Below are 12,202 nucleotides of genomic sequence, written 5' to 3'. Positions count from 1 at the left end.
TATTTCTTTTGAGGGTCTGGTTCTAATCCAACCAGTTTGTGGAACATGTTTTGTGTTTAATTATGCTGCTTAAGTGATCAAAATACTCTGCTTTGTCTATTCTGTCTTGTAGAGATAACAGTTAAATGATGTGCTGTAGTTCTTGAAGTGCGCTGGGGCCTTCTGAGTCCTAGACAAATGTATTGGATGTAAAGTAACCCCCATCAGCTGGGCTTGGTTTGCACCCCCTGTGCTCTGTGGAAGAAGGGTTCCACTTTTTTGTGTGCAATTTATTGCTCCATCAGGTCAGAGGCAGTGGAGTTAAGGTTCAACTCGAAAATATATGCTTATGTGTCTAGGGATTCTGGAAGGTGGAAAATGGAAGTAGAGAATATTGTGCAAGGCTCCTCCTTCGGCTTTTTTTCCTTACCCTCCTTTACACTGATGCAGCAGAGCTGGTTTAGCCATTTTGCTGTATCATTATATCTCTTCTGGGGCCTTATTAAGCTGTGGCCATGCTGTGACACTGATTTCTAATCCATGTCAAACCCAGACTAAGAACTAGTTGGGGGCTTGTTTTATTTCCCAGCCAATCCCTACCGTATATGTCAAGTCGAGCAGTACAGGAGACAATGCCAGCTTCGTTCTTTGCAGACAAGGTGTACCAGCCAGCATCTGCTTTCTTGGCAGGCTGGATCAGGAGGCAGACATACCCTGTTGTATCTTGATGCATGCTGGGAAAACAAGTGTTTGGGAATTAGTATTTCTCGAGACCATATCAGTTTTCATATTTTAAAATATGTGTATTAAATTTGAAACAGATACGTTGTCATTTCTATTCTCAAAGAGGTAGCAGTCTGAGACACCTATAGTCAATAGATTTGCTTTCAGTGTGACCTCAAACAATGAGCAGAAAATCTCAGATCTGTTCTGGCTCCTCTCAGTTTTGCACAGCCATGGTGTTACAGTGGGAGCTGAATTGTTGCTCTGGATATATTAATATTAGCATTATTTATTGAATACTAATGAACTAAACCCATGCAAAGCTGCTGCACAATCATACTGTATTTTTTCCTAGTTCAGAAGCTGGAACAAGAACATAACAAAATACCAAGAGCCAAGTACAAAGTTGGGATATTTTTCACAACAGCAACCAGAGCCAGTCAGGAACTTTCTTGGGGCACCCTTTTCCATGAGAAAATGACCAAGTGAGAAAATCAAAAAGATTTGCTTAGCCAACACTCTAAAAGAAACCTGCTTCACTGTTCCCTCCACTTCCTTTGCTCTCCAGTGATCTAAGACTTTGTGGCTGCACTTTCCAGGAAAAACCTTTCAGTAATGTATAACAGAACTGAGACTCCTCTGCTCTCTAGGCTGAGGCTGGTCCTTTTTATCAACCCAAGTGTTTCTCTCATTATAAAGGAAGAGGTGCGAGATGAGCACTTCAGAACACTTGAAGTTTCAGGATATTCTGAAATTTGAGGTTTTATTTCCTTATGAACTGGAATGAAACCACAGACTTTCAGGACAAGAGGACATTTTGTGCTTCCAACAGCACAAATTAAAAAGGGAGCGCATTCACTCTTTGCTCCCCGCACTGCACAGTTTGCCTTTTGCTGGGGGTGCAGTAGTATAGGAGCTGGTGTGTGTCCTTATTGTGATACAAAAATGTCTCTTGGCTTCAGGCAGGAAGGCAACAGTGAGGCAGGAAAGGGACAAATGGGGATGAGGCTGCCCATGGCTCTGTGCAGAGCCACTGGAAGCCTTTGGGGAAGTCTGGTTTCAGCTGGCTGAAATAGCAGAGCTGTTACAACCCTGATGCTTGCTCCTGGCGTTGTGGGGTGTGGGAGGTTTTCCTTAATCATTCCTTTGATGAGCTGAAGCAAAAACTTGTTTTCTAACCTTTTGTGAAACAAGTGGAAATGTGGCACAGTTGTTCATTTTCCAGTAACTACAGTGTTTGCATGTATATAACAACAATCCCTACGAAAGGGGAACACCTATTTGGTGTAATCCATTAATTTGCTAATGGTAGACTCAATCCCTTCTTCCAGATAATCTGTAAAGATATTAAATAGGACTGGGCCCAAACCATATAGACTACAGGCTGTAAAAGGTCAGAATCAGGTGGGGTTTTTGGAGAGGGACAGGAGTCTCTGGGTCGGGACAGGGCAATCACTGCAAGAGTTTCCCAAGAATGCTTTCCCTTGTGATAGGTGTGCATCCCTAACAGGTGCTGCTGCAGAGCCAGTTCTTTACTGATAGCCTGCAGGAGTGTGTGTGAAGCTGTGGGTACTTCTTGAAGCTGATCTCAGAGATCCAGTGACTGCATCAAATCATTAGTTGGAGCCAAGTGAAATAAAATATTAAAAATCAGATTTATGCTGAAGTAGAAATCTTAAAAAAAAACCCCAATTAATTTATCATTAATTACAGACAAGCATATTATTTTATCAGCTTTTGTTTTGATAAACTTAAAAAATAGTGAGGGATTTGACAGTGAGAGCTGAACCTGAACATTGTTGTATTTTGTAAGCATGGATCAAAGTCTTTGCCTTGTTTGTGACCAACTTTGTTATCAGCTTCTCTATCCGATATGATGAACTCTCTCCTATCCCGTGCTCTGGGCCACTGAAACTGTTCTGAGTTTGAACTCATACCTAGTTGGAACTAAACTGGGGAAAAAATAGCGTAGAGAGAATAAGGTGCTCAAATGCATTAAAATACCATATCAGAGTATGTTTGATAAGGAGATTCATATGCCCATGACCCCCAAGCTCTGGCCCCACTCTGAAGCAGTGGTGCATCATGCCTTTGTTCTGAACCAAGGAAACAGCCACTGTTCACCCCACAAGGAAGCAGGCTTTTTACTGCTTTATGTGGGTGAAAGAAGTTGTTTTTAAAGCACCACCATCTGTACTTATCGCACAGGTTTTCATGGAAGCAGTTGGTCCAGCCACAAGAAACTTCAGGCGTGGGTGTTATGGTACAGTACCTCATCCTCTCTCTGTTTGATGGGATGGTCTCATTATCTTTCTTCCAGTAAAATACAGGAGGTGGCATTCCCACAACTCTGCACTCTAATCTGACGGGGTACCCTTCTGGAACACCACAGTTCTGAAGCTTTTCCAGAAACATGGGGGCTCTTTTTACTTCCTTTGCTGGAAGAAGAATTATTGAACAACAGATATTTTATTCTTTCTTTCTCTCTGAACAGTGTGGAAGAACACAATAAAAATTATTCTTGTGATACCAAAATAGGTTGTGAATTTTTAGTGAGATATTGGAAGGGAAGTGAAATGCCATGACATAGCTTCTGTAAGGGAACATAAAGTAAATAATAGGCAGAACTGAAGTTCATAAATGAATACATGCATGTCTAATGGTTCTAAACATACTACCACTGCAGGAAGTTAATGCCAGATCTATAAATTTCAATATCTCACATCTTTTAAGGCTTTATTAAAGAGCAGTATTCAGATTTAAATTTTTCTATTTAAAAACATTTTTAAACCAATAAAATTTGGGCTGAAATCTAGGATATCTCAATTAATATATTATTAATTCAAACTCTAAGCATTTTCTGGGGAGAAAATTAAGAATGTCATTTTGCCCAGACGAGAGGTAGCGTGGTAATGAGGCAGAAGTCTTATGGCCCTCTCTTAGTAACAGGAGTGCACTAGTCAACTGAGCCCAGGTGTATTTCCCTCCATCAGCTGAGGAGGGGAAAATACATATAAAATTTTCATATCTGTATCTATAGCTGTTGGATTCTCTTGCTCTCAGTGCATTAACTATTTATTTATACTTGTCTGTAGGGAAACTATGTAAGGTAAGTTTGCATACAGATAACTTCATCACTGAGACTAGTTTTTCAGTGCTTCTTACCTACAACAGTGAGCTCCAGACTAAATGAATTTTGTCCTGTTTTGTTAGTGGCAAGGCAAGTGTAAGTGCCGGCATCACTTTGGGAGAGAGGATCGATGAGCAGAGAGTGAACTCCAGTCTCTCTGACCAGCATCTTGTGTCTGCCATCTGGGAGCACAGGTTTGCCATTCAGGAGCCACGTCAGGTCTGGAGTTGGTAACCCACTCACCTAAGAGACAGGAAAACAGCTTGAGACAAATGTCCAACTGACAGGAGAGGCTAGTAAATTCAGAGCCAGGCCTTTTTACAAATGCCAGCTGAATCATGTCAAAATCTAGACCAGAATGATTTTTTTAAAAAATTATTTCTCAGTTTTTGTTTCTCTGCTGACTACTTCCAAAAGGGAGAAAAACAGAAAACAAACAAAGAAAAAGATTTTAAAATACATGAAATATCTACATTTTTCTTAGAAAGGAAGGAACTTACTTTATGAGATATGAAATTAGAATATGAGATTCGCAAAAGACTCCTAATAATCTGCTAGTTCTGCTAGTTTTCCTTTTTTTTTTTTTTTTAGGGTGCTGAATATAAATCAAATTCCTGGATCTAAAATACTACAGAGTTTAGCAAAGATGAAAAAATGTTCTGTACAAACTACTTCATATTTTTAAAAATTTGATGAAGAATGATATAATACTTCATAGCTGTCAACCTTGTGTGCTTTAGAAAACTAGAAATTAAGTATTTTTTGAAAGGTTATTAGACTGTATTATAGTAATAAAAATCTTTTCAATAGGTAGCAGTACTTACTCATGTCTAAAATACTGCTTTCCAAACAATATTTTACAAAGCACAGAAAGAGGGAAGTGGTACTTGCCTGAGTGAGGACTGCTCTCTCCCAGGTTTGTGCAATACCAGACATGCTCTGCCAGGATAGCAGAGCTAGGAATAACCAAATTCTTTGGCATGCTCGTAGTAAACTTTACATCGTAAATTAAGTAGTAATGAGTCTTGCTCATCTTCAGGGCATTAACTTGTGCCTCAGAACTTCTACCCTCTTCAGGGTAGAGGTCAGTGTCAGCACTGCCACCTTTGCTGCACTGCAGGGGCACAGAGGGGCTACCAGAATATGTTGGAGCAGCTGATTCTCTTAAAGGTGTTCAATAACAGGATGTTTGCTATGTGTACTCTAACCTCTGACTACTCTTTCATGTCAGGATTTCAATCAGTAAATGGGGATGTTTCTGCCTGTGTGCATGCTGGGGAGGCATAAAATGAATTGGGCTCAGTTCCCGCTTTTCAGGGAGTATTAATCTTCAGTAATTCAGTCCGATACAATGGGAACATTTGTTTGAACACAAAGCAACGTGCTGAATCCTCTCTTTCTCATGGTGGTTTTGTGCTATTCTGGATTATGTTCAAGATAATGGAGCAGAACTTCTGGAGTTCATACTGGTAAAGGACACAGTGTACATATCTAGTAATTTGAACAACCTTGTAAGTGAGCCTTCTGTTTCTGGGTTTTGTTTTCTGTGTTCTTCATCCCATAGAGCATTTGTTCAAAAGAAATCCCTGGAATCAGCTCAGAGACAATGGCATTAAGAAATAGTTTTATAAATGAAGCATTAAAACTTGAATGGAAAATGTTCATACATCCAATAAAGAACATGAAAACACATAACACTACATGTACAGAGGTAGGGAAAGTGAGAGTGAACAGAGGAACCAGTGAATACCTTACAATCCAACCTACAAAGTCGCCCTTCATGTGCCACCATGTCACCCGGAGCCTGTAGAAAGTATGGCCTGAAAAAGCGTTCTTGAACTGCCTCTTTGTCTCCTTCTGGCACCCGCGGCCGTGTTCTGCAACACAAAAATCACCTGTGGGTGTTTGGAAGTCAAATTTTTTTTTCCTAATGCTTAAAAAAGGGGAAGAAATTGGGGAAAAGGATGGAGAGATAGCTTGAGTTACATAAAAGGGAAGAAAGAAATGGACTGATTGTAATTTAATTATTGCATATTTTCCATTTAGAAAGATTATTGAGTTAACTATATCATGTAATATCCTTAGATTCCCAAGCTGGCCTTTGCTTTCTTTTTCATTTCGCTACTCCATCCCTTGCCTTTAGCTCCTCTACAACAAGTACATGAAATCATAGTTAAAACTTCCCTGTATTTGAGGATGACCTTCAAAAACATAGAAGCGACCTGTTGGGAGGGAACTGCTGCTGTTATTTCCATTTCATGATTGAGAACTGAAGTTCAGTGAGTGCAGTGGTTATTTTGGTTGCCTTCAGTAAAAAGCATAAAGCAGGTCTGCAGGACTTTTTTCTTTCACCTGTGAGGCTGAGTTGTTGATATTCGTCCTCGAAAAGGGACACTCTGAACCATCAGGTGTCCTGAACAACTGATCCTGCCCTGCAAATCACAGTGGAAACAGAATTAATAGTTGGTTAATAGCTCATTTCATTTTAAAGTATAAATATTGAACACTTACAATGCATTTGTAAGTGTTCAAGCATTAGGATTTATTTTTATAAAGTAGCTGAACTATAGTGAAAATACTATTTTCCTAAAGCAAATGCTGTTAGCCTGCAGCTGTGGCAATGCATTTAGCAGTGCTGCCTGTCCCTGCTTGTTTATTCCTGCCACAGATACTGTCTGCTAGTACCTTTGTACTGGCATACTTTAAAATGCAGTCATAAAGAAACTGAAAAGAAATAGAATTTAAAAAAAGAGAAACATTTAAACTGGAAGAAGTTGCCTGATGGACGTACTTCTAAATAAACAGCTAAGCTAGCACACGAGGTCAAGGAGAACGGTGTAAGGGAGTGAGACTATTTGCAGATCCACACACAAATTGTGTTTGCTAACAGTTCCAAATTTGATGTAGCTATTTGTTTCTCCCTGCTCTATTCTTTCTGCCTGAAACATCATGTCTGTCTTGTCACCACATCATCTCGTACCTGTCAGCATCTGAGAGTGGGAAGGAGATAGGGCAGGAGTTATTAATGTGAAAAAATGTCTGTAATGATTTAAACTGTATGCCTAATAGGGGAGTAGTTTCATCAGTTGTGTTTACATAGTGAGTCTCCTCTCCTATGCTCTGAAGAATCTGATTTGTGATATAGTCACCACTTGATGTCAAAGTATGTGGCCTAATTTGTGTTCCTGTTAACGTAAATTAGAAAAAGATGAAACAAGCATTTTTGTAAAAGAAAAAACAACAGCTTACTTGTGGGTTTGCAGCCATAATCGTATAGTTGCCATCATCATCGTTAGTAGCAGTTTCAATATGTAAAGAACATGTTCCATCTCCTTCTCTGTTCATTTTGAAATGTGTGTTTTTCTTTGAAATCTGCTTGCCATCCTTGAACCAGTAGACCTGTAGTGATCAGACACGCCCCCATGACTTAACAGTGACTAGAAAAATAATGTAAGTTGAGTGATAGCTAATAAAATTTTAGAAAATTATAAACTTTGCAGGTCAGTTATAATGTGAAACAGAATGATTGCAGGTTGAACTCAAGAAGCTGCATATCATAGCTGGGCCTGTCAGGTTCTCTTTTCTTGGCTCTAGGCACGCTACTGGTTAGATCAGTTCTCATATTTCTGAGAAGTTCTGGGGGTTGTGCATTTCTGTGTCTCCTGGAGTCAGGTGGCTGTACCTCAAGGCCTGATGCATGCTCAGGGGCAGATACTGTTATTTTAGAAAGGTGGGGGAAATTATTAGTTTGGGAGCTCTCTCCACAGAGCCATGTGTTTAGGAGGGATGTACAGAAAATAGTGAGTAGTTGGGTTTTGTTCCTTTGCCAGTTACAGTGAGAATGACATACCTTGGGAACAGGTATTCCAACTATTTTGCAGGTGAATGTAATAGGGGATCCTTCCATTACCCGAAAATGCTTGAGTCTCTTATCAAAGATGGGAGCTATGTATTTGCCTGTAGGGATTTCCTCGTGTTGGACTTCATCGTCTGATTCATCCACTGGTGTCCGTTCAAGGCGAAATTCTATTTCGTTCATCAGCCTCTGCTCAAAGCTTGAAATCCTGTATTCCTGCAGGGTGAGAGAGGCACAGATCTGAACAAAACCAGCCATGTTCTGGGGTATTTGCAGCCATTGGCACTTGTAGACTAATTCTACAACAAGTGAAAATACAAAAGCCTAAGTAAACCTAGGGACATCCTGAAACAGTGTGAATTTGGTTTGCAGGCACAGATACTGCATTGTGAGTCTGTACAAGATAATTCATGAGACTGAGTTTTGTCAAAGTAAAAGAATCAAATATGTAATTCCTCTAAGTCCCTGTCAAGAAAAATTGTACTCTTGCACACTGTTGATCAAAAGAGATCATTAAAACATACCAAATTTTTGAGGATTTTGTGTTCAAATATTAGTCACCTGCTAATTATAGAAATTATAGAAAACTATACCTACTAAAAGAGAAAATTAGGAAGAAAGTGAAGTATTTTCAGAGTAATTAACTTCAGGTTAAACTTGGACAGATTTCTAGCTGGTGTGACTGAGAAAGCAGAATATATTACATGGAAATTCTTAGAAGATTAAACAGATCATGCAATAAACTCAGCCTATTCCTACATAAATGAACATTTCCAGATAGTTTGATGTGATTGTGAACTTTCTCCTGATCCCCTGAAGCCAATTAGAAATGTCTTATCACTTAGCTGTTTCGCATGAGGAAATCTCTTGTCTAGACCAGGAGGCATTTGACCAACTGTTGCTGTGACTTGTGAAGCCTCAGACCAAGAGCCAGCTTCAGTTTGTGCCTCCAAACCCGTGTTTGTCCTGGGCATGGTGGAGCACTACAGCTACACCTGGATGGAGTTCTCAGGTAGCACACGTTTCCCGCTGCCCTGACACACACAGCTGCAAGAGCTCCTTGTTTAAGCCATTACAAACTACCTTTTTTGGGGGCAATCTTGTATTACGTGTAGAAGACAAATCAGTTTGCTCAGACCTGGATCTGTGCAGGTTTTAAGCCCAGAGCTTGCATTCCTGCTTCTATTGAAAACAGAATTTTAGAAACCAATGAATAATAAATAAGGGTGTAACCAATCCTTAGATATATTCAATTTGCTGAAAAAACAAGGTTCAGAAATGCATCTTGTCTGAAATCTTACAGAATGTTAATTAAAGAACCACCATCTATCCCAAATCACTGGCAATTACATCCCTGATCATTTAGCCATTCCATCTTACTGCTGATTATGCTCTTGACCAATAAATTCCAGAGAGTAGGGAGAAAAGATTGAGAAGCAGCAAAAAATTTTAGCTGACAAACTCTTCTACTTTCTTTAGGAGATCAAGGAGACAGAAGTGAAGCCAAAGGTTTAGACATTACAGTGGAGTTTTGAGGAGACAGGGGTTTGTAAGACTTGGGGGTGAGTGGAGGAAAAGGTGGCAGCCACAACGTAAAAAAAGTTGGAAATTGCTATGGTGGAGTAAACAGTCTGGTAATAGCTGATTTTGGAACTGTAGTGGTAGGCATTGTGTGTTTTTGTCTAAAATGTCTGTTTTGGGGAGGTTGCTTTAAGGTCAGCTCTAGAAAAAGTTAGCTATGGTAGGAAAAGGCAGCCAGCTTGGAATAGGTAGGAAAGGAATTTGATGAGTGAAGTTGCTCCTCCTTGCACTCAACCCTCGTTCCCGATGCTGCAGGGCTGTTTGTTCCACACAGCTTCGGAGCAGTGCGGAGAGCTACAAGGTGCAGGCAGCGTTCGCAGGCAGCTTAGGTGGCTGAGTCCCCCCTCCGAGATCCCTTCCTTACCTTTAACACCTTCCCACGCTCTGACAGGGCCGCTCTGCTCTCTGACACTGTCCTGCAAGTCCAGGCCACACTGTCCTTTCAGCTGGCCGCTCTGTCCCAGTGTGAGACGTGCCAAAGGCTGGGTGTCAGGCCCTGCGTGGTAGCAGCCACCTCCTCAGGGGACTGGCCGGCAGGTGGGGAGCACTAAACAGCCTGATAAAGTTTCATCTCCTTGAGCTTTTCTTCTCTCATGCAGCAGATCTCAGCAAATTGCTTTATAGATCAAATTCCCATCTCATTAAAGCCAGTGTAAAACTGGAGTTTCTCTGATTTCTCACTAACCAAACTGATCATTTTCTCACATAGGTGGCAAGAACTGGTTATAGTGTTCCAAGGGAAAGTTAAGCAATCAGTGTTTACCCTTGATACTGAGAAAAGGCCTGTGTCTTTTTAGGAAGGCAGGATAATGTAAAAATCAGGGAGTGGCTGCTGTAGCAGGGGGAAGTAATGGGGCTAGAAAGGCATTACCATTACACTGTCAAGGTATCACGTTAATGTGGAAGGACAAAATGCTGCAGAACAGAGTTAAATTTTGAAATATTGCAAGCTGATGGCACAGTCCAGTATTGTTTATAGACAGCTGAGTGAAGTCAGCAGTTTTTTGTATGGATTTTTTTTCTAGAATCATTGCTGTCTAAAACAAGTCACTGTATGTTGTAAGAAATTAATAGGGTATGGTTGCTGTAGCCATGATGGCCTACAGATGAAACCACATAATGCTGATAGAGACAATTAACATATTTTTTTCCTCTACTCTGAAAGTACAGATCTGTCTTAAGTGATCTAACCAACTAACATAAATAAAACTTAGAGCAATCATTTTCAAGTTGTACTTAACCAAATTAACTTTGCCATCTGCTTTAGATCCTAAAAACTTTTCTGTGAACGCAGTGTATCATTTTTTTTTCTGGCTGATGTGCTGAGGATGTTAACTTCCTACAAACTACTTCATTAAGAAATATAGGCACTTCTTCCTTTTCAAATGTCTGCTTGCAGAAGAGAATACAATGGAGGAAGGAACACGTTTCATGGGACCCTTTCAAGTTAATAGTGGACAGGTTTTCTCCCACGTTTCTTTGCGTGTGGCTCTGGATGTATGTGCATACACAAAAAGAGGTGTAAAAGTAGCACTTTGTGAAAATGAAAGCATATGGCTGCACTATCAGCACGGGGTTGTCATTGCTGGCAGCTGCTTCCCTGCTCATGGAAGCCCTAAGTGTCCTTGTACAATACAAGTCTCTGGCTGGGAACTGTGCAGGCTGACTGCAGGAGTTTGGCTGCTCATTTAAAGGAGTTATGTTCAAAAATACATTTTAAATTAGAAAACATTGAAGTTAGGGTTCCCACAGCCCCTGTTTCCTGTGTGTTGTCCTCATACATCAGTCTTTGCTTTTCTAAATGTGTTCAGTGTGCATGTATGTGCTTGTATAAATTTACAAACAAACCAACAAGACCAAGTTAACTTTGCTGTGAAAATTTGAACACCAACATTCAGAGGCTGAAGATGTTACACCAAACTTCTTATAAAGAACAGAAATCTCTGAATAAGTGAAAATACACTTCTGTACGCAGAGTACAGAATAATCTTGTAGGTTTTTGCTTGTTTGGTAGGTTTTCTTTTAGGATTAGCAAGAACAGAAGTTAGTTGTTAATATGGCTTTCTGAAGAACTGTTTTTATCATAGAAACCATAAGCCTATTTCTGAATGTGATTACAAAAGTGGTGTAGGGCAAAGTGTTGTTGTGGTTCAGACAAGTATTTCGTAAAGTGTCACACGAACAAGCCCATGTGGGCATGGGGTACAATGTTAAAACTAGGCTGCAGTTCAGCATAGTGAGAAGACTGAGGGAAAGAGTACAAAGGTTCAAGCCCTGGTTTGGAGTCAAAAATGTAGCACTGCAGCTGCTTTTTTGGCGGCTTTCCTAGAACATGAAACTTTCACAGGCAGTAATTCACACAATTGTTCAATATAAAGTAGCAAGATACTTAAAATTATTATATCTACCAGCTAAAAATTCAAGCTCCTGTTCGGTGGTGTAATGCTCTGTGCAATGTATATAATGCATTTATAATTGTATATATTTATCTATATATGCTGAGTAGACTGCAACTTTGGAAACCTGGCTATTTCTCCTACACCGAATGCGCATTGTTTAGTGTGCAAAAGGGAGTAGGCAGTGATGGTTGTATTAATATTGTCCCAGTATAGTTTGAAGGGTAAAAGACTTACAAGTGGCCAAAGCAAAGCCAGTAAATGTGCTGAATATGTATCTGGAGGGGTTTTTTACCATTCTAGTGGAACTCAGTGGCAGATAGAGAAGTGAAATGCAGCTTTCCTTCTGCTTGCCTTTGCTCTGCCTTGGCAATATTGTCATAGGCTGCTGGTGGGTGGTTTTGTCCTGCACAACAAACAAAATCTTCTCTGAAACCTTCAGTCTTGCTGAAGGTACAGGTTCACATAACTTTGTCTCTGTGATGGATCTATTTGGCCCCATCACCATAATTTTTGACCACCAAAGAGCACGGCATC

At 40.2% G+C, this 12,202-nt stretch overlaps 1 protein-coding gene across 2 annotated transcripts in view; it reads right to left on the bottom strand.

The window, feature by feature from the left end:
- The window catches only part of MYPN (myopalladin), a 76,176-nt gene that overhangs the window by 7,384 nt on the left and 56,590 nt on the right, over window positions 1-12,202 (bottom strand). For both annotated transcript variants that reach the window (XM_042033408.1, XM_042033406.1), the window contains exons 13-19: window positions 7,683-7,904; window positions 7,082-7,231; window positions 6,185-6,264; window positions 5,583-5,709; window positions 3,868-4,075; window positions 2,975-3,140; window positions 580-713 (exon numbers count right to left, since the gene is read on the bottom strand). In XM_042033408.1, the coding sequence (XP_041889342.1) occupies window positions 580-713; window positions 2,975-3,140; window positions 3,868-4,075; window positions 5,583-5,709; window positions 6,185-6,264; window positions 7,082-7,231; window positions 7,683-7,904 (1,087 nt within the window). The remainder of the gene's footprint in view (window positions 1-579; window positions 714-2,974; window positions 3,141-3,867; window positions 4,076-5,582; window positions 5,710-6,184; window positions 6,265-7,081; window positions 7,232-7,682; window positions 7,905-12,202) is intronic.

The sequence above is a fragment of the Corvus kubaryi genome, unplaced genomic scaffold (genome assembly GCF_017639235.1).
Source record: "Corvus kubaryi isolate FWS band 111438036 unplaced genomic scaffold, C.kubaryi_AGA036_p1.0 37357, whole genome shotgun sequence".
NCBI classification, from domain to species: Eukaryota; Metazoa; Chordata; class Aves; order Passeriformes; family Corvidae; genus Corvus; species Corvus kubaryi.
Note: the sequence above shows the minus strand (reverse complement) of the source record. Positions and strands in the feature narration are given on the sequence as shown.